At 37.2% G+C, this 18,902-nt stretch overlaps 2 protein-coding genes across 3 annotated transcripts in view; one reads left to right on the top strand and one right to left on the bottom strand.

The window, feature by feature from the left end:
* Nucleotides 1–202: 202 nt before the first annotated feature.
* pomt1 (protein-O-mannosyltransferase 1) lies at nt 203–13,145 on the top strand. Of its 2 annotated transcripts, XM_084413776.1 has the most exons (20): nt 203–506; nt 639–762; nt 856–962; nt 1,055–1,105; nt 2,483–2,629; nt 2,718–2,823; nt 2,950–3,009; nt 3,139–3,232; nt 3,313–3,468; nt 4,699–4,829; nt 4,931–5,026; nt 5,118–5,210; nt 8,360–8,456; nt 8,544–8,636; nt 9,626–9,746; nt 9,822–9,919; nt 10,020–10,133; nt 10,231–10,357; nt 11,192–11,369; nt 11,539–13,145. In XM_084413776.1, the coding sequence occupies exons 2-20, from the start codon at nt 644–646 to the stop codon at nt 11,711–11,713; spliced, it is 2,163 nt and encodes a 720-aa protein (XP_084269902.1). In that variant the 5' UTR covers nt 203–506; nt 639–643; the 3' UTR covers nt 11,714–13,145. The 2 variants fall into 2 exon arrangements, with proteins under 2 accessions (XP_084269902.1, XP_084269903.1); XM_084413777.1 differs by lacking the exon at nt 5,118–5,210 and having other exon boundaries at nt 11,539–12,295.
* The window catches only part of ccdc180 (coiled-coil domain containing 180), a gene marked incomplete at its 3' end in the record, with an annotated part of 26,759 nt that continues 20,174 nt past the window's right edge, over nt 12,318–18,902 (bottom strand). Inside the window, exons 29-37 of the mRNA XM_084413778.1 lie at nt 18,637–18,711; nt 18,472–18,541; nt 18,231–18,375; nt 16,805–16,965; nt 16,438–16,575; nt 16,229–16,340; nt 13,761–13,863; nt 13,168–13,309; nt 12,318–12,452 (exon numbers count right to left, since the gene is read on the bottom strand). Coding sequence (XP_084269904.1) covers nt 12,318–12,452; nt 13,168–13,309; nt 13,761–13,863; nt 16,229–16,340; nt 16,438–16,575; nt 16,805–16,965; nt 18,231–18,375; nt 18,472–18,541; nt 18,637–18,711 — 1,081 coding nt within the window. The remainder of the gene's footprint in view (nt 12,453–13,167; nt 13,310–13,760; nt 13,864–16,228; nt 16,341–16,437; nt 16,576–16,804; nt 16,966–18,230; nt 18,376–18,471; nt 18,542–18,636; nt 18,712–18,902) is intronic.

The raw sequence follows: 18,902 nt of genomic DNA, 5'->3' as shown, positions 1-18,902 counted from the left end.
TGTCCAACTTTACTTTTTATCTAAATCTGAACAGTTTATTGCTTATAAACTGTTAATGCTTATTGCAGTTTTTTGTTTATTTATTTTTTTATTATAATAAGCACTTCGTTTTGCCTTAAAAGAATTTGTGCACATTAAACAACAGAAAACATCCACATACTTTTTAGGAAAGGGACTCATCTAGTGCAGGAATGTTTGAACTGATCATCTAGTGCAGGAATGTGTGAACTTTTATTTTGAAATGTGAGTGATACTGCCCGGAAACACTAGCGCACAGACTACATATGGTTGGGTTATTTATCAATTTTAATGTTTTTAAAGTAAAGGCTAAAGCTGTCGCTTGTGCCAGGGGCATGGCTGCATTTTTTTAATCAACTCAAGTTTTAGCGAATATGAATGCATTGCTTCTTTTTTTGCGAAAAGAAACGTAGCACATGTAGACTCGAAATCAGCAGTGTTGACCTATGATTTCGACACTCGTGAGAACTAAATCTTACTGAATCAAGGTAAAAAACTAAATGCATTTACATGACAAATTATTTTCCAAGCTGGATTCTGCTATTGTAGATGCAGCATTTATGAATACGTATATAGTAATATCTGTATGCTTTACCTTGATGAATGTATGTATTTTTCAGGGAGGATGCAGTGTGTGAAACTGCCCATCAGTGTGACAGTGGAGATCAATCTGCTGCTGGTGGCAGTTACAGCACTTGCGCTCGTCACCAGACTATATGGCATTCACTTTCCTAAAGCTGTAGTGTAAGTCTGCGTTTAATAAAATTTTTTTTTTTTTACATTTATATTTATTGAAATAAATTCACCTATGTATGTCATGTTTGTGTACTGCTAAAGGTTTGATGAAGTTTATTATGGACAGTTCCTGTCTCTGTACATGAAGCAAGTGTTTTTTATTGATGAGAGTGGTCCACCTTTTGGCCACATGATACTAGCTTTTGGAGGTGAGAAAATTGTTGATACTTTATAAATCACATTCATGAAGAAAACCACTTAATGTTTATTAATAGCTGATGTATATTATTTATCTGTGTAGCATATTTAGGTGGATTTGATGGCAACTTTGTTTGGAACAGAATTGGAGCAGGTGATCATATTATACAGCTTCATGTTGTGTTGACAGAGCCAACCAGTTGTTCATGTACAGATCTTCCAGTTTTTTTAGTGTCACTAACCCAGTTCTGACTAACTGTTTATATTAGAGTTATATTAAACTATTTTAGGGCCAGGGCCCCTTGGTGGATAGACTCGGAGCCTAAAATGCATATTTGAGCTGTCTTTGCACTGACATATCTTACATTTCAATGCCATTTAAATAATCATTATTGATGCATTATTAAGTCATATACATTGGATTTTAAAGGTATAGTGGAGGATTTTCCCGAATTTTAGAAAAGAACTGCCCTCTCCACTTTTTGAAAAAATGCACATGCGCAACACTCTACCTGCTCCCGAGAGGGAACGCCTATTAAACGTCTTTCTTCAGAGGCCTTTCTCTTCTTGTCATACAATTCGTATACACTTTTTCTCTTGCGACCCTCAGACATTTTGAAAAAACCCGGTGAGAACGGCGAGCTTCAATGAATGGCTGAAACCTTAGCTCACCACACATATACACCTGAAAGTGTGCATGCGCAGAAAGCAAAAACTACCTAGGGACGAGCACGTACGACGGCCTTACGTAAACATATCACCAGAATGATTGACAATTAGGAGGACCAATAGTCTTGATGATCCACCCGAAAAAAAAAAAATCCTCCACTATACCTTTAATATGAAATGAACAGTGAAACATTTGACTGTATTTTAATGCATTTATTCACTCTTTCTCTCACACACACACACACACACACAGGTTTCCATGTTTTATGGGGACTTGATGGACGTAATGGTTTTTATACTGTACAAACTGTATATTCTATCTAATCTCCTTACCCTAAACCTACCTGTCACAGAAAACTTTCTGCTGTTTTAGATTTTCAAAAAAGACCATTCTATATGAAGGTTGAGTATTTTAATTATTATGTTTTTTTTATTTTTTTATATATATATAATTAAATAATTGTAAGTATGCGGAGGCCCTCCGGTGGGCCCTGGTTGAGAACCACTATAGCATGGAAACTATCTTGGCACACACAGTCATTCTTACTGGTCTGACCCTAAAATATCAAACTCATGTTTCTAGAATCTACTGCCTTGCAAATGTCCTAGCAACCAGCCAGAGCACCTTAGTGAACACTTGGCATCATCTAGATTACATCAAGTTTCAAATCTCAAAGTATTTAAACTACACAACACACTAACACTTATATAACCTTTAAACTGTCATGAGCGTTCAGGCAAGGCTTTGTCAAGACAACATTTGAACTTTCCCTTTATTTTTTTACATGTTACACTGTCATACATTAAGACAGGCTTTAGTATTTGCATTACTCTTATTGATTATTATTGGGGTCCATTGTAGAATACACCAGTAATGTTCCTGTTTGGAGCCTTCGGATAATACCGGCCCTTGCTGGATCCTTTTGTATACCACTTGCCTATCTTCTGGTGGTGGAGCTGGGATATTCCCACTTCTCAGCATTGGGGGCCAGTGCGCTGCTCCTCATGGGTAACTACTTACCTTATCATTTACAAGTCATTGCCTGAGGATGGGTTTTCTTGAATGTGAGGTTAAATACTTGGTTTCATTTGAACAGAAAATTCCATGATTGTGCAATCACGCTTCATGCTGCTGGAGTCCGTTTTAATCTTTTTCCTACTGTTAGCTGTACTGTCTTACCTCCGCTTCCACAAAGCACGCAAGTAAGTATTGTAGGCTAATATGATTTGTCAGTCTCTGATCTGGATTGTCTTGTCAACCTCCAGTGGCTGTAATGATGATGACATACTCAAGGTCATAAACCTGTCATGTGTTCTCTCTTCTTCCAGTTCATCTTTTAGGTGGCTTTGGCTCGTGATCTGTGGGGTCAGTTGTGCATATGGAATTGGGTGTGTACAGTAAGATTACTTTTGTGAAGCACCACTCGCATTTTCTTCAGAAAGTGTAAAAAAAATTAGTTGAAATTGCTCTGCAAATGAAATTCAAGTAGTATGTTTTTTCTTTGTCTAATTTTTCAGGGTTAAGTACATGGGTATATTCACATACTTGTTACTGCTAGGCCTGGCAGCTGTACACACCTGGCAACTTATTGGAGATCGAACCTTAAGCCATGTGAGTAATAGTTACCAAATATCCATGGGTTTTACATCAATATGGGTACAGCGTTATGATTTTGCGATCTATGTCAAAAGGGCAAAGTAGTGGTCCAGGTTTTGGTTCGCTTCCTGGCCCTTGTGGTGTTACCCGTCATCATGTACCTTGGATTTTTCTACGTCCATCTTACACTGCTGTATCGCAGTGGACCACATGACCAGATGATGAGCAGTGCTTTTCAAGCAAGTCTAGAGGTACAGATAAAATTCCTGTATTAAGTGCACTACCGTTCGAAAGTTTGGGGTCGGTAAGATGTTTCAATAGCCGCGTTTCCATTACCCTTCAAATTGCGCGAATTGAAAATACGCCCAATGGAGACGCGTCAATATTTGCGAAAACTTTTTTGCGATAAATGGGAGTTTTTAGGCTCGCATGAGGTGGTTTTTCAGGCAATTTGAAAAAAAAGATTTCGCAAAACTGCAATGGAAACAGTTTTTGCGCATTTACAGGTCACCTGACGTAGACGGTGCGGTATGTTTGGACAGAATACGAGACAGAGTTCTTTATTAAATTCATAAAAGACAAAAGAATTACGGGAATACTAGATTCTAAACATCAAAGAAATGCCACAAATCAAGACCTCGGAGCAGATATGAGGGTGAAACACCTCATATTTGCTGCTCCAAGTAGGAGTAAGGGTCTTTCCTTGCCATTAATGCTTGGATAACACACATACGTCTCCTTTGATTAATAATAATGGCCAGTGCAGTGGCTGGGATATACATAAACCTACCAACGTCCGTTGCCATGATTTTTGGAATGACTCATCGCGAGAGGAAAAAATTAAGTTTTAGTCGCAAAACATCGGTTAATGGAAACGGCGTCATTTCACAGTAGTTTTTTGTCGACATTTAGAAGAAATCGCAAAAGTTTTGCACAAATCTGTAATGGAAACGTGCCTATTTGATCAATCTAATGCACTGTTGCTGAACAAAATTGTTATGAAATGGAAGTTGCAATAGTCTTTTCGTCCCTATTGTGACATACTATATCCAAGTGAAACAGGTTCTCGAACAAAAAAAAAACTGTAGGGCGGGACTTAATTTTTTCAGTGGGAATTGACTGGATCGGTGTGGTTTGCTATTGCTGTTATCTCATATGAGTGACAGGTTGTCCCGCTCTCATGCAAGTAAAAACGTCATCAGAGAAGAGATGTCACTGCAAAAAGGAGGGAATGATATTTTGATTAAAGATTTTTTTTTTTTAATAAATACTGCAATATTCCGTAAAAAATTGTTAATTCTGATTTCATGGTGACTTGAATTTCTTACTGACCCCCATTTTTGAACAGTAGTGCACATAATGTATTCAAATAGATTTGTTCAAATACACAGTGTAATAGTCACCTACCTGAATAGTGAATATTATCACAGGAGCGTTTATATGTGTGTTGTATGGTCATATCCTTTATTTCTCCCATAAAGGGCGGTCTAGCCCGGATCACTCAGGGGCAGCCCTTGGATGTAGCGTTCGGCTCACAGGTCACTCTCCGCACCGTGTCCAGTAAACCTGTTCCATGTTGGCTTCACTCCCACAAGGTTAACTATCCAATCAGGTGAGCCATCAGCAGTCACAAAGCTGCAGGTTCAAGGTGATGTAATCTTAAACAAGCGCATCTTCATGCAGATCTTTACCGTTTATCTATGCTTATCAAAGGTATGAAAATGGCCGCGGTAGCTCCCACCAGCAGCAGGTGACCTGCTATCCTTTCAAAGACGTCAACAACTGGTGGATTATTAAAGACCCTGGGCGGTGTGTATTTGTTGGTTATATGGTTCATATGATCCATATATGGTCTGCAGATAAATATTTACATGAATTGTATTGTAATTTGAAACCACAGGCAGAGTCTTGTGGTTAGCAGCCCACCCAGACCTGTCAGACATGGCGATATTATTCAGCTGCTACATGGAATGTCGTCTCGCTACCTAAACACGTAATACAGTTCCACCACCAAGTTTAATTTAATATTAAATTATTATTGTTAACATTATATATATATATTAGGGATGCTCATATTGACCGTTTAACCGTTAACCGAAAGTAAAAATTTTGACCGATTAATACTATCAGTTAAACGGTTTAAAACGTTTTTTTTTTTAAGCTTCTTTTTTTTTTTTTTTGCTGCATGGTTTAAAAATAAAATACTATATAGCTTATATTTATTAACTCACGGAGCGCATAGACACGCGCAACCACACACGTCTCTAGCGAGACGTTACCTGTGTATTCCCGGGACATCGATCCGTCCCATAGGAGAGGGTGTTTTCTGCCGCGGGTCTAATGGCGTGTTCACACCAAACGCGAATTTAATTATTTGCGCGAGTAGATTACATACAAAGTCAATGCAAAGACGCGAATGACGCGAATTGGGCGACGCGTTTGCCGCGAAAGCTCGATAATGGCCTCAATCGCGTCTTCCACGCAAGACAAGTTGAAAAATTTCAACTCGAGCAGAAAATTCGCGTGAAGAGGTGAAATTCACCGAGTTGAGTGCGCCTCTGGATGGTGATGTGAACCCAGACACGTCGGCGTTTGGCTTTCCTCCGTAGGCTATTTGGGACTTCCACAACAAGTACAGAGCAGCAATATCATTTATTTCAGACATGACAGAAAAATTATGGCAGAAAGAAATTGTGTTGTTGTTGATGATGATGACACACTCCTTTGCGCTGTATATTTTTATTCGCGAGTGACGCGAAAACCAAGAAAAACATCCCGCGAGTAATCTAGAGCGAGTAAATAACGCGATGCGAATATACACTTCGCGTTTGACTGTCAACAAGCTGCGCTCCAGACTGACCCCACATCACGTTGATTGATATGTTGCTTTTTTTAAATAAAAATTAGACAAGGTGTTGAGGTAGGGCTGCTATTTTTATTTAACGAAAAATCTTAGTCTAAAGGAAAAAAAAATCCGTTTTTTTAAAGCTTTGTTCAAACGGATTCAGTGTTTTCTTTTGTCATCTTAATTTGTTAATTATTTAAGTTTAAAAAATATATTTAGTGTAGGCCTATTTTGTTTTTTATTTGTATTATTTTGTTCTGTTTTTCTCTCACTGTGCGAAATGCTGCAGGTGCGTGAAAATTTAAACTGAATCCAGGTTCTGTTGTTGATCTGTTCTGTATGCTGCTGTTTGCACTTTGCACGTTAAAATAAACCCTTAAAAAAAAAAACGCGTCATTTTTATTTGGAATCTTATCAGTTAACGGTTAATAATCGATTAAAGAGTGCCGGTTGTCGGTCTGGAAAATTAATCGAAATGAGCATCCCTAATATATATATATATATATATATATATATATATATATATATATATATATATATATATATATATATATATATATATATATATATATATATACAGTGAGGAAAATAAGTATTTGAACACCCTGCTATTTTGCAAGTTCTCCCACTTGGAAATCATGGAGGGGTCTGAAATTGTCATCGTAGGTGCATGTCCACTGTGAGAGACATAATCTAAAAAAAAATTCCAGAAATCACAATATATGATTTTTTAACTATTTATTTGTATGATACAGCTGCAAATAAGTATTTGAACACCTGTCTATCAGCTAGAATTCTGACCCTCAAAGACCTGTTAGTCTGCCTTTAAAATGTCCACCTCCACTCCATTTATTATCCTAAATTAGATGCACCTGTTTGAGGTCGTTAGCTGCATAAAGACACCTGTCCACCCCATACAATCAGTAAGAATCCAACTACTAACATGGCCAAGACCAAAGAGCTGTCCAAAGACACTAGAGAAAATTGTACACCTCCACAAGGCTGGAAAGGGCTACGGGGAAATTGCCAAGCAGCTTGGTGAAAAAAGGTCCACTGTTGGAGCAATCATTAGAAAATGGAAGAAGCTAAACATGACTGTCAATCTCCCTCGGACTGGCGCTCCATGCAAGATCTCACCTCGTGGGGTCTCAATGATCCTAAGAAAGGTGAGAAATCAGCCCAGAACTACACAGGAGCTGGTCAATGACCTGAAAAGAGCTAGGACCACCGTTTCCAAGGTTACTGTTGGTAATACACTAAGACGTCATGGTTTGAAATCATGCATGGCACGGAAGGTTCCCCTGCTTAAACCAGCACATGTCAAGGCCCGTCTTAAGTTTGCCAAGGACCATTTGGATGATCCAGAGGAGTCATGGGAGAAAGTCATGTGGTCAGATGAGACCAAAATAGAACTTTTTGGTCATAATTCCACTAAACGTGTTTGGAGGAAGAAGAATGATGAGTACCATCCCAAGAACACCATCCCTACTGTGAAGCATGGGGGTGGTAGCATCATGCTTTGGGGGTGTTTTTCTGCACATGGGACAGGGCGACTGCACTGTATTAAGGAGAGGATGACCAGGGCCATGTATTGCGAGATTTTGGGGAACAACCTCCTTCCCTCAGTTAGAGCATTGAAGATGGGTCGAGGCTGGGTCTTCCAACATGACAATGACCCGAAGCACACAGCCAGGATAACCAAGGAGTGGCTCTGTAAGAAGCATATCAAGGTTCTGGCGTGGCCTAGCCAGTCTCCAGACCTAAACCCAATAGAGAATCTTTGGAGGGAGCTCAAACTCCGTGTTTCTCAGCGACAGCCCAGAAACCTGACTGATCTAGAGAAGATCTGTGTGGAGGAGTGGGCCAAAATCCCTCCTGCAGTGTGTGCAAACCTGGTGAAAAACTACAGGAAACGTTTGACCTCTGTAATTGCAAACAAAGGCTACTGTACCAAATATGAACATTGATTTTCTCAGGTGTTCAAATACTTATTTGCAGCTGTATCATACAAATAAATAGTTAAAAAATCATACATTGTGATTTCTGGATTTATTTTTTTAGATTATGTCTCTCACAGTGGACATGCACCTACGATGACAATTTCAGACCCCTCCATGATTTCTAAGTGGGAGAACTTGCAAAATAGCAGGGTGTTCAAATACTTATTTTCCTCACTGTATATATATATATATTTTTTTATAATATTAATAATAAACAAATTAACAATGATAATAAAACAAAATAATGTTTGTAATATTGGTAGTAATCAATAACCTGACTGTGCTTTGTTTTTTAAGACATGATGTTGCAGCCCCCATGAGTCCTCACTCACAGGAAGTGTCTGGATACATTGACTTTAATGTGTCTATGCCGGCTCAAAATCTGTGGAGAGTGGTAAGATCTCAGTCCCAGAGGTCTATAATAAATATTCACATTTACTCAAAATGGGTTTTGTTATGCATTGTGTTCATTGCACTGTAGGACGTAGTGAACAGGGAATCCGATAGAGAGATCTGGAAGACGATTTTATCAGAGGTGCGACTAGTCCATGTGAACACTTCTGCTGTTCTGAAGGTTTGTATAGTTGTACAATGTGTACAAAAGAATTTAAGCATAATAATACAGTATACAGTTTTAGGGAAAATGTAAACTTGATCAAATTTGAGACTAATTTATGCAATAATACATGGACAAAATCGCATATATATATATTTTTTTTATTTACTTTATATATTATCAATTAATGAGCAATACATTTGATATGGTATTTATTAATCATTGATAACATTACTTTATAAAAATACAACAGTTTATTGATGGTTCATGTTAGCTCAGGCCCATTAAATAATATTAAAATAACACTTAATTTTAATGATGCTTTAAATGTTGAAATTAACATCAACCAAGATTAATAAATGCTTTAGAAGTATTTTTCATTGTTAGTTCATGTCAACTAATATAGTTAACTAATGGAACCTTATTGTAAAGTGTTATCATATCGGTATTTAATTAGTTATTGTTACTGCCCTTAAAAGGATTAAATTTAAACTTCTGTCCAAATTTACTTTATTTCTTCCATGGAACATAAAAGATGTTTTGAAGAATACTGGGTCACACTTTAGTTGAGGGTCCGATTCTCACTATAACCAAAAACTATTAACTATGACTTTTGCCTTAATAAACCCCAAATCCTGCTTTTTAATAGTAAGTAAGGTAGTTGTTAAGTTTAGGGACTGGGTAGGATTAAGGGATGTAGAATATGTTCATTCTGAATAAGGCATTAATTTGTGCGTTATAAGAAATAAACAGCCAATATACTAGTAATATGCACACTAATAACTAGTTAATAGTAAGAATTGGACCCTAAACTGAAGTGTAACCGAATGTTGGAAACCAAACAGCAGCTCATTGAGAAAAGAACAAAACAATAAAAATAAATGTTTTATGTGCCATACAAGGAAGTCAGTCATTTTTGGAATGACATGAAGGTGACAGAATTACAATTTTTGTGTGGAGTATTCCTTTAAGAGAGTTATTTATACCTGTTTTGTAATGTTTTGCAGCTCAGTGGAGCGTCTCTGCCAGAGTGGGGTTTCAAACAGCTGGAGGTGGTTGGGGATAAGATTCATAAAGGTTACCATCAGAGTGGCATGTGGAACGTGGAGGAGCATCGCTATGGCAGAAGTATGAAAACTAACATCTGTAAATATTTTCATATTGCTTATGTCTTCTTTTTCAATTGAACACATATCTCTACAGGTCAGGAACAGAAGGAAAGGGAGTTGGAGCTGAAGTTACCTACTCATGGCGACGTCAACAGAAACCTCACTTTTATGGCCAAATTTCTTGAGCTGCAGGTGAATATTAAATCTTAATCTTAATTATGTCAGTCGTCAGAAAAGCCATTTAGAGCTGGTGTTGTAGAATGAATACACTTAATGTATATTTGAGTAACAGTGGAAGATGCTGACAGTAAAGAATGAAGAGTCCGAGCACAAATATAGTTCATCACCTCTTGAATGGATCTCAATGGACACTAACATTGCATACTGGCTTCATCCTTCAAGTAATGTACGTCAACATCATTCTGTTGGTTTTTATTTTTTGTCTGTGTTTTACAGCATGATAACAGAATTAATCTGTCTAATCGTTTCTATTTTTAATGCAGGCACAAATTCAATTGATAGGGAATTTTGTGACTTGGACCATTGCAAACCTTGTGCTGGTGGTGTACTGTCTTCTGTTTTTAACCTACTTGCTAAGGCGACGGAGGAAATTTGAAGACATTCCTCAAGGTATGTGCCTGGAAGTACTGCCACATGACGGTCCTAGTACTGAGCCTTGTGGTACTCCATACTGAACTTGTGATCGATATGATCCCTCTTTGTTTACTGCTACAAACTGATAACGGTCAGATAAGTATGATTTGAACCATGCCAATGCAATTCCACTAATGCCAATGTAATTTTCAAGTCTATTCAAAAGAATGTTGTGGTTAATAGTATAAAATGCATGACTAAGATCCAGTAACACTAATATAGAAATACAACCACGATTAGATGAGAAGAGCAAATCATTTGTAACTCTAATAGCAGTCTCAGTACTATGATACAGTTTAAATCCTGACTGGAAATCTTCACACATACTATTTCTTTCTCAGAATGAACAGTTGTGAGGATACTGCCTTTTTTAGTATTCTTTTACAGAAAAGGGTGATTTGAGATCGGCCTGTAATTAACTAATTCTCTAGGATCAAGATGTGTTTTTTTTTTTTTTTATGAGAGGTTTAATAACAGCCAGCTTAAAGGTTTTTGGTATGTATCCTAATGACAATGATGAATTAATAATATTAAGAAGAGGATCAATGACTTCTTGAAGCGTCTCTTTCAGTAGCTTATTCGGTAAAGGATCTAACATACAAGGTGTTGATTTCAATGATTTAACAAGTTTAGACAATTCTTCCTCTCCTGTAGCAAAGAATTAATGAAATTGTTCCTCAGGGGGTCTATAGCGCAAAGTCTGACGCAATACTGTTGTAGACGGTTACATGTGTGCTGTTTGGAAATGTTCGAAGTTGAAGCTTTGTTTCTCGTTAAATAATGAGTTTGTTTCTTTTTCTTCTCTTTTAGACGCTTGGGAACAGCTGGTTTTGGTTGGTGTTGTTTGCTTTGGAGGCTGGGCAGTTAATTACCTGCCATTCTTCCTAATGGAGAAGACTCTGTTTCTGTATCACTATCTTCCAGCGCTCACCTTCAAGATCTTGCAGATACCGATTGTCATAGAGCACCTGTACATCCATGTACTAAGGTAAGAGATGTAATTTCTGTCCAAAAATCATCAGTTAATGAAGATCTTATGTTCACTGTTGAAATTTGCATATCTCTCTAACTATCTGAATAAAACCTGTGTTTATCATTGTATCACACCAGTGTTAATCACGTCTATGCTTATATCGGTATGTCATGCTGTTTCTCAGATCGCCAGCTCAACAGAAAGCATTTGGTGGTGTTATTTTGGCAGTCCTTTGCTCAGTATGTGTGTCCTACCACAACTTGAGTCCTCTCACCTACGGCCGGCCAGCGTTAATGTCAGACGAGCTTGCTGCACTACGTTGGAGAGAAAGTTGGGATATTCTCCTACGAAAACGCTAAAAATGTTTCTTAAAGAACAGGAGCTTCCATACGTTTATGATGACATTAACTTTGAAGTCAAGGCAGTTTGGTTGTGTCTTTGGATTTCAAGAGAGCTGTGAAACACGGTTTTTAGGGTCTTGTACTCAAACATAAAAATTTTAAAATGTCTACAATGAGAATTCATGCTGCTGAATCTCAAAACTTTAAACCAAATGGACTGTAAAGCACTATTTTAGTGCTTAATTTATCATGAGCTTATGTTTACATATTATTCTGTTTGTATGGGAGTTTTATTGTACTGTTTTTATGGACTTGTTGAAATGAGATGTTGAATTTCTTAGAATTTATTTTTATTTAATCCTTGCATAACACTAAACAATAGAAACTGAAAATGGAATAAACATTTTTATCATAACAAACTTTGTATTAGCACATTCACAGCAACAGCCATTATATTAATCATTAAATGAATCAGGCAACATGGAATAGATAAGTGTGTAAATGTTGAGTGGTGAAAGCACAGTTGTTCCTGTAAGACAAATACATGTGTTGTAGAGCCTCCTCTCTTTGATGGTGTTTAATACCTTGGCTTAGACTGTCAGTGTTCATAAAGGTCTCATGGTCATTCAGAGTTGAGTGAAGCGAGGGTTGTTAGCTGACTCTGCCAATGGTTGTGCCACTGCTTCAGCTGTCTTTCCTGAGCGTCACACTCTCGCTGGCTTTTGTCCAGCTCCTCCTGAACCCTCTGCCCATAGAGCTGGGGGAAGATTAAAGGATTAGTTCACTTCAAAAAGAAATTTGTCATCATTTACTCACCCTCAAGTAGTTCCAAACCGGCATGAATTTATTTCTTCTGTTGAACACAAAGGAAGATATTTTGAAGAATGTAACCAAACAGTTGATGTGCCCCATTGCCTTCCATAATATTTTTTTTCCTACTATGGAAGTCAATGGGGTCCAATGACCGACCGACATTCTTCAAATCATCTTCTTTTGTGTTCAACAGAAGAAAGAAATTCATACAGGTTTGGAAAAACTTGAGGGCGAGTAAATGATGACAGAATTTTCATTTTGAAGTGAACTATTCCTTTAACACAGGCACACAAGCACAACGCTTGTTTTATATTTATACATGTTCATATTCTTTAACATTAAGCCTGCAGCAGTGTTTCTGCTTTAGATGCAACCAAAATAAAAATAGGAAAAAGGCTGCTCCTAGCAAATTGCTAAGCAAATTTGCAAAATGCAAATGCATGATGTCACAGACCTCTGAACGGATGAGCTAGCATCTGCCGCAGCCTCATCTGATCAGCACTTTACAGCTCCAATAGAGCTTATGTTATTGTTGTAAATGCTAGTGCATAAAGCTTATTTATTGTTGAATGCTGATCCACAAAAGTGCATAAAAACCTATTTTCATGCTCTATCAGACATGTTTTGACGAGAACAGAACTCATTTTAAATGAACTTACCTCATGCATGGCATCTCGCACCTCAATAGTCTTAAGATGCCCTAGTGTGGTTTTAGCAGTTGTGATGGTGGCCGTTTCCTGAGCTTGTTTATGAAATGTGCTGTCGTCAGTGGATCCGAAGTAACAAATGCCTGACCATGTTCTACAAAACAACACGTTATTCAGAATTTATTATTCACAATTAATGTCCCATTAACAGTCAACCCTCTAATGCACGGTGACCACTACTTTATGTAACTCTATCAGAATGAATGATTTAGAATTATTAATGACATTTTATTAGATACGGAATCATTATTTTCTTGTTTTAAAACCCCAAAATATTAAATCAGTGTTGTTACTCTTAAATAAAACAAAAACTAAAATAAATAAATTACTGAAATATATATATAGTAACAGAAGAACAAAATTACCAAAACTTAAACCAAAATTAAAATGAAAACCGAAAATATACAAATAATATTAAAATAACACTGATTAAAATTGTTTCCATTTGTGAAATTAAAAATTCATGCATCACAATGTAAAAAAAACCCCCAAAAACAAACGGTGGTGCTTGAAAGACATTTTTCTTGGCTACGGTTTTTCCAAACCTGCTGCCCTTCTGCATCAGAGTACTGCTCTTGTCTTCCAGCAAAAGTCCGGTTTGTGCTTGGCGGATGAGTGTAGTGATATTCTCCCTCTTTTGTTCAGCATCTGCTTTTCCAAGAAGACATTCAGGTTCAATTAAGAAAATGTATGATTATTGTAAGCAGTGTTGGGGAATGTTAGCTTTCATAAGTCACGTGTTGCACTATTTTAAAAAAGTAATTAATCATGTTACATTGTTATGGGACGTATGGTTTTAAAAAGATTTTCTCTAACAATCAGCTGACAAGATACACGTTTATAAATCTGTGAGTGAACAAAAGGGAAGCTTCAAGGTCTCTCTGGGACCGGTGTCTGAATACACACGACTGTATACACAAGGCAATTACATTGGCCGACGACAGTCCATGACGTCACAGAGTGCCCGTGAGTATAAGAGATGTTGAGTTAAACTGGAGTCTGTGGATTGATTACTTGATTATTTAATTATGATCATGATCACCTGAAGACCTGTAGCGTGCATAACTATTGAGAACAAGTGAAATTGTTACACTGATAAAGGCAAATAGCTGAAACGATTGTAAATTTTTTTTATCTCCTGCTTGAAACTAATACAAGTATTTTTAGAGTGCAGGCCTTTTTTGCATTTTTTTTTACTGAAATATAGGTCTCAGCACCCAATTAGCTGGGATAGGGCAGTGAATGCTTTGATTGGAGAATAAGAGGGCACCTGGCAATAGATTTCATCAACTCTTTGTCTTTAGGAGATGCTTGTTTGCATGCGTATGTAAAACAAATGCTACGAGTGGTGCGCATTTGGCTCCTCGAGAAATCTGGATGTGCTCATTATGATGCATTCACAAGACTGACAGAAAGAGCTTGGTGAGAAGCTCTGAAGAAGCTTCAGTTCTGTTCTTCCTTAACCCTGTAAGGCCCACTGTTGTAATATTAAGTTTTAGCTCTACTAAAATGGATGTTTTTTCTCACTCTAAAGCCCTTTTCGGACGGTAAGTGTTTCCCATGTGGACATGAGTTCGTATTTCATTTAATAATAGGAAAATAATTTTCTACTTTTTATTTAATTTTTTTAAAAAAAATTTTTATGAAATATTGTTCTTAATACTTTCCAGCTTTTCAGTAATAAAAGTGTACATCTTTAAAATGCATTCAAATTACAGTTAAGGGCAACAGTTATCGTACGTACGGTGCTCAGCAGTGATCAAAAAGGATTTAAACAGTGAATTTTGAAGTGATCTCTTCTTGTAAACTGCAATACATGCAGTTTACAGGCCTGTTTTCTTTCTTAATCGTTTTCTTATATGGGCTTTGCTTGTTTGCCCAAATATCTGCTTGCTGCATGAGGGACAGGTGATAATGTGGAAAGTGGGGGGGTATAAGTGATATTGGCATGATAAATAGAGGACACAATAAGCTAGCCAGACTGTATTGTGTGAATTATATGGAATGTGTAAATTCTTTACAGTAATTATGATATGGAAAATAACCAGTGCTATTTTTTCATTTCACAATGCCACCAAGCCAGGAAAGACCGTATTATAAAATGGATTCATATACAAGTGATAAAGAGGAATGTGGAGATGCCTGTGAACTGCAAACGGACTATAAAAAAAAAACGACCACTCATCTGATTATTATGTGACCAACAAAATCAAGTCATTCAAGAACACAGGCCATGCCCCGTGACAGGTATCGCTGGCTGAAAATGGATTTTATCAGTCCCAAAACTGATTGATGCCATCTCCCTTCATACACTACTGGAGTATTTCCAAAAGTTTGTGTCACAAGATATGAACAAAATAGAGGACGTTGCAGACATTGTGGTAAAGGCTACACCATCACACTTTGCAGAAAGTGCCATGTCTGCCTCTGCTTCTTGGAGGATAAGAACGGTCTACACGTCTCCTTCAGACAAAAAAGTGTATGACGTCTATTGCAGGTGCCCTCTTATACGTGTGGGCGCTCTGGTATTGAGGTCATGGACAGTCCTCGGCCAGTGTAATTGTCGTGTGTATACACATGCTTTAGACACCGGTCACACTGATGGCGTTCCCTATAGTGCCGATCCAAGACGCTGTATCTCGTTCACCTTCTCAGGGAACCATGGTTATATTTGTAATCATAGATATTTTCCGCCAAAATAAAGACTCTATTGAATCGGGGGAACATTGTTTTCCTTTTTTTTTGTATTTTTAGTCATATTGAATTGAGGGGGAAAATGGATTTCCTTATTTTTGTCCTTATCTAATCACAAGCCTGAAAGACCCATTCGCACCAAGAACACACTGCAATAAAATTGTGTTTATATTAACATGTATTATTTTTTTAATCCAACACTTGTGTGAAAAAAACTGCTTATGTAATTTATGTTGCTTATGAATCAAGCGTCAACACCAAAACCTTTGTTGTGGCACCATCTACATTTCCATAATATTAATTGAATTCATAAACTTACGTCCCACTTGAACCTCATGGATGGTTATGAGGTTGTCGAACTGGAAGAGCAAGGCCTCTGCCAATCTGGAAAGAGCAGTGACAAATTCTTCTGCGTATTTGAGGGCACAGGCCTGTCCAGAAATAAGACCAAGTTTAAATTTAGTGAGTTAAAAAAAAACGCATAAAAACAGAACAGCGAGTGAAAGCCTGAAGCAGTAAGTCTATAACCTGAACTTCCTGTCTGGTATTGTGGATGGCTTGTCTTTGTTCTCTCTGTCTCTCGCCCTCAGCCTCCACCAGCTGCTTCAGTTCTGTCTCACAAGCCGGATGGCTCAGACGCACACGCAACTGACCACTGTGCTCCCTCTATGACAGCAGGCCACAGAACAGTAGAAACCTGGTGACTGCTTTATACATAGCTAGAGGTGCATATTTGCATAATATTTTACAAATATCTGAGATAAATATTAGTAATATTGCATCATGACAGTTTAATGGCTTCTTTCCCACAGTGACTTTATGAGAGGAACTTAGGAGGGTTATTACAGGATCATTTCCCTTTGCCCTTACCATTGTTCTGCATTTATTTACATACCCTCTTTTGTTCACTCTGCTGCTGAACTAGTTCAAACCGGTGTTGAATTTGTGTCATGCTTTGCGTCAGCTCCTCAAGGTATTGATCTCTTAGTTTAGAGAAAAGCTTCTCTGGTACGCTAGACAGAAACACCTCAATGGCCTTCAACTGCACCTGAAATTCTACACGGAGTGAAAACTGTCACATATTGTCATGTAATCTGAATGAACATGATCTTGTCTCTTATTTCGACCTCTGTTATTCTTATTACAGGGATTGCAAGGCAGTATGGTATTGTATGGTAGTATGGTATATTTCGAAAACATTTCATTTAACATTGCACATAACATTTAACAAGACATAGGGTAAATTCTGTTGACGTATTAGAGTAAAAGGTTTTTACAGAGGGAATTTTAGATACTTTTTGAATCAGAAAATACTGTCAAGAGCCATACATTTTCACCCTATTTTAGGAATAAACTACATAATTCAGGAGAATGAAAAATGAACAAACCCTTACCCTTCTGTAAAAACCTTCAGAATGTAGATAGCCTTTAAAGATATGTATTGCAATTGAAATCAACAGATGTTCAATAAAATAAGCACTAGTCTGAAAGAAAGACAAGCTATGGAAACAAAATAGCCTAAAATCTCAAAACTGACCAGTGTCTGAATAATCACTGGTTTTGCCTGTAGTGTCTTTAATTTATCTCAAAGTCAAACTATAAGTAACTTTAAGTAACTTTGCAACTACATGTCAACTAACTCATTAATTTTCAACTACATGTCAACTAACACTCAGAGTATTAGAAGACTGTTAGGTTAGAGTTAGGGTTAATAGAATAAGTTGAAAGTTGCACTTGAAAATGTACTTATAGTCAGGAGAATGTCTTTTGGTGGACCATCAAAATTAAATGTTAAGCCGTACACAGGCGATTTTATTTTCTCTCTGGAGAAATTGTTGATGCTTGTATGGTCACGGCTCGCATTGTGTGTGAGGAATTATGAGTCGAGTACAATACGAGCTCCTCCCGACCTCCCGAGAAAAAATTGGGGAGTTGGCCCGATTTTGATAGTGTATAGGCTGTTCCATATTGCCAAATCATACACAACTATGTCACATAGGCTAGATCCAGGTCCGGTGTTCAAGAGGGGGCTCCTGCGATGATCTCAAGCCCCCCATACTAATACTAATAAATGCGAAGTTACGTATAGTTAGTAGAATGTATAAAAGTGTATTATCAAAATAAAGTGTTACCGATAATTTCATTGTTTGGCGTGTCATTTTTGTTTTTTAGAAAATTTAAATGCTTTTTAAGAAATTTAAATGTGAAGTGGGTAATTGCTGTGCCACTAACATCATACAATGGTGACACTATCAAAATATCTGCATGCTGAATTGAAACTGGTCTACTTTCTAAAGAAATAAAAAAAATTGAGAGTTAACCTTGGAGGCAGCTGTTGTGGTAATCATGTGACTGACTCTGGTAGATAAGAAGTCTTTTTTGTATCTCCTCTGCACACTGATCAAATGTCTCCTGTAGTTGCTCAGAACGAATGATAGAGCGCCGCTCTTTCCTCTTATAGAACTCCTGACGGTGACATATAGTTCAGTTACACTCTAAAATCAACTTGTTTAACACCAAATGCTTAATACACATAGACCGTGCTCATATTTTTTATAGTACCTCTGCCACCAAGAGGAGAATATCATTGGCTTTCCACAGAATACTGGTGATTGAGGCTTTGAATGAAACACTTGAGAAATGCAAATATATTCAAAAAACATGAAATTAATATGGCAATAAATAAATAAATAAAACCATAAAATAACAGCTAGCAAATTCACTAACCTGTCCTTCTGCTCTTCGGGTTTTGAGCCAAAAATAAGGAACTTCTTATCAAAGCGGTTGGGTTTGAAGACCCTCCTTACACAGAATCGTAAAAAAAAAAAAAGTTTCTTAAATTAGAATATTTTTATCATAAATGTTTATTTTACATGATCACCGAATGGAAAGTATGCTAATTATTACATTAACAGTTTATTTTCTATGTAGTCAGGTTTTATTATTTTATTACTATATTACCACCAGACAGCCACTTCTCTAACAGTATTTCC

The sequence above is a fragment of the Rutilus rutilus genome, assembly GCF_951802725.1.
Source record: "Rutilus rutilus genome assembly, chromosome: 7".
In the NCBI taxonomy this organism is placed as follows: domain Eukaryota; kingdom Metazoa; phylum Chordata; class Actinopteri; order Cypriniformes; family Leuciscidae; genus Rutilus; species Rutilus rutilus.
This window is presented reverse-complemented; position numbering and strand designations above follow the sequence as displayed.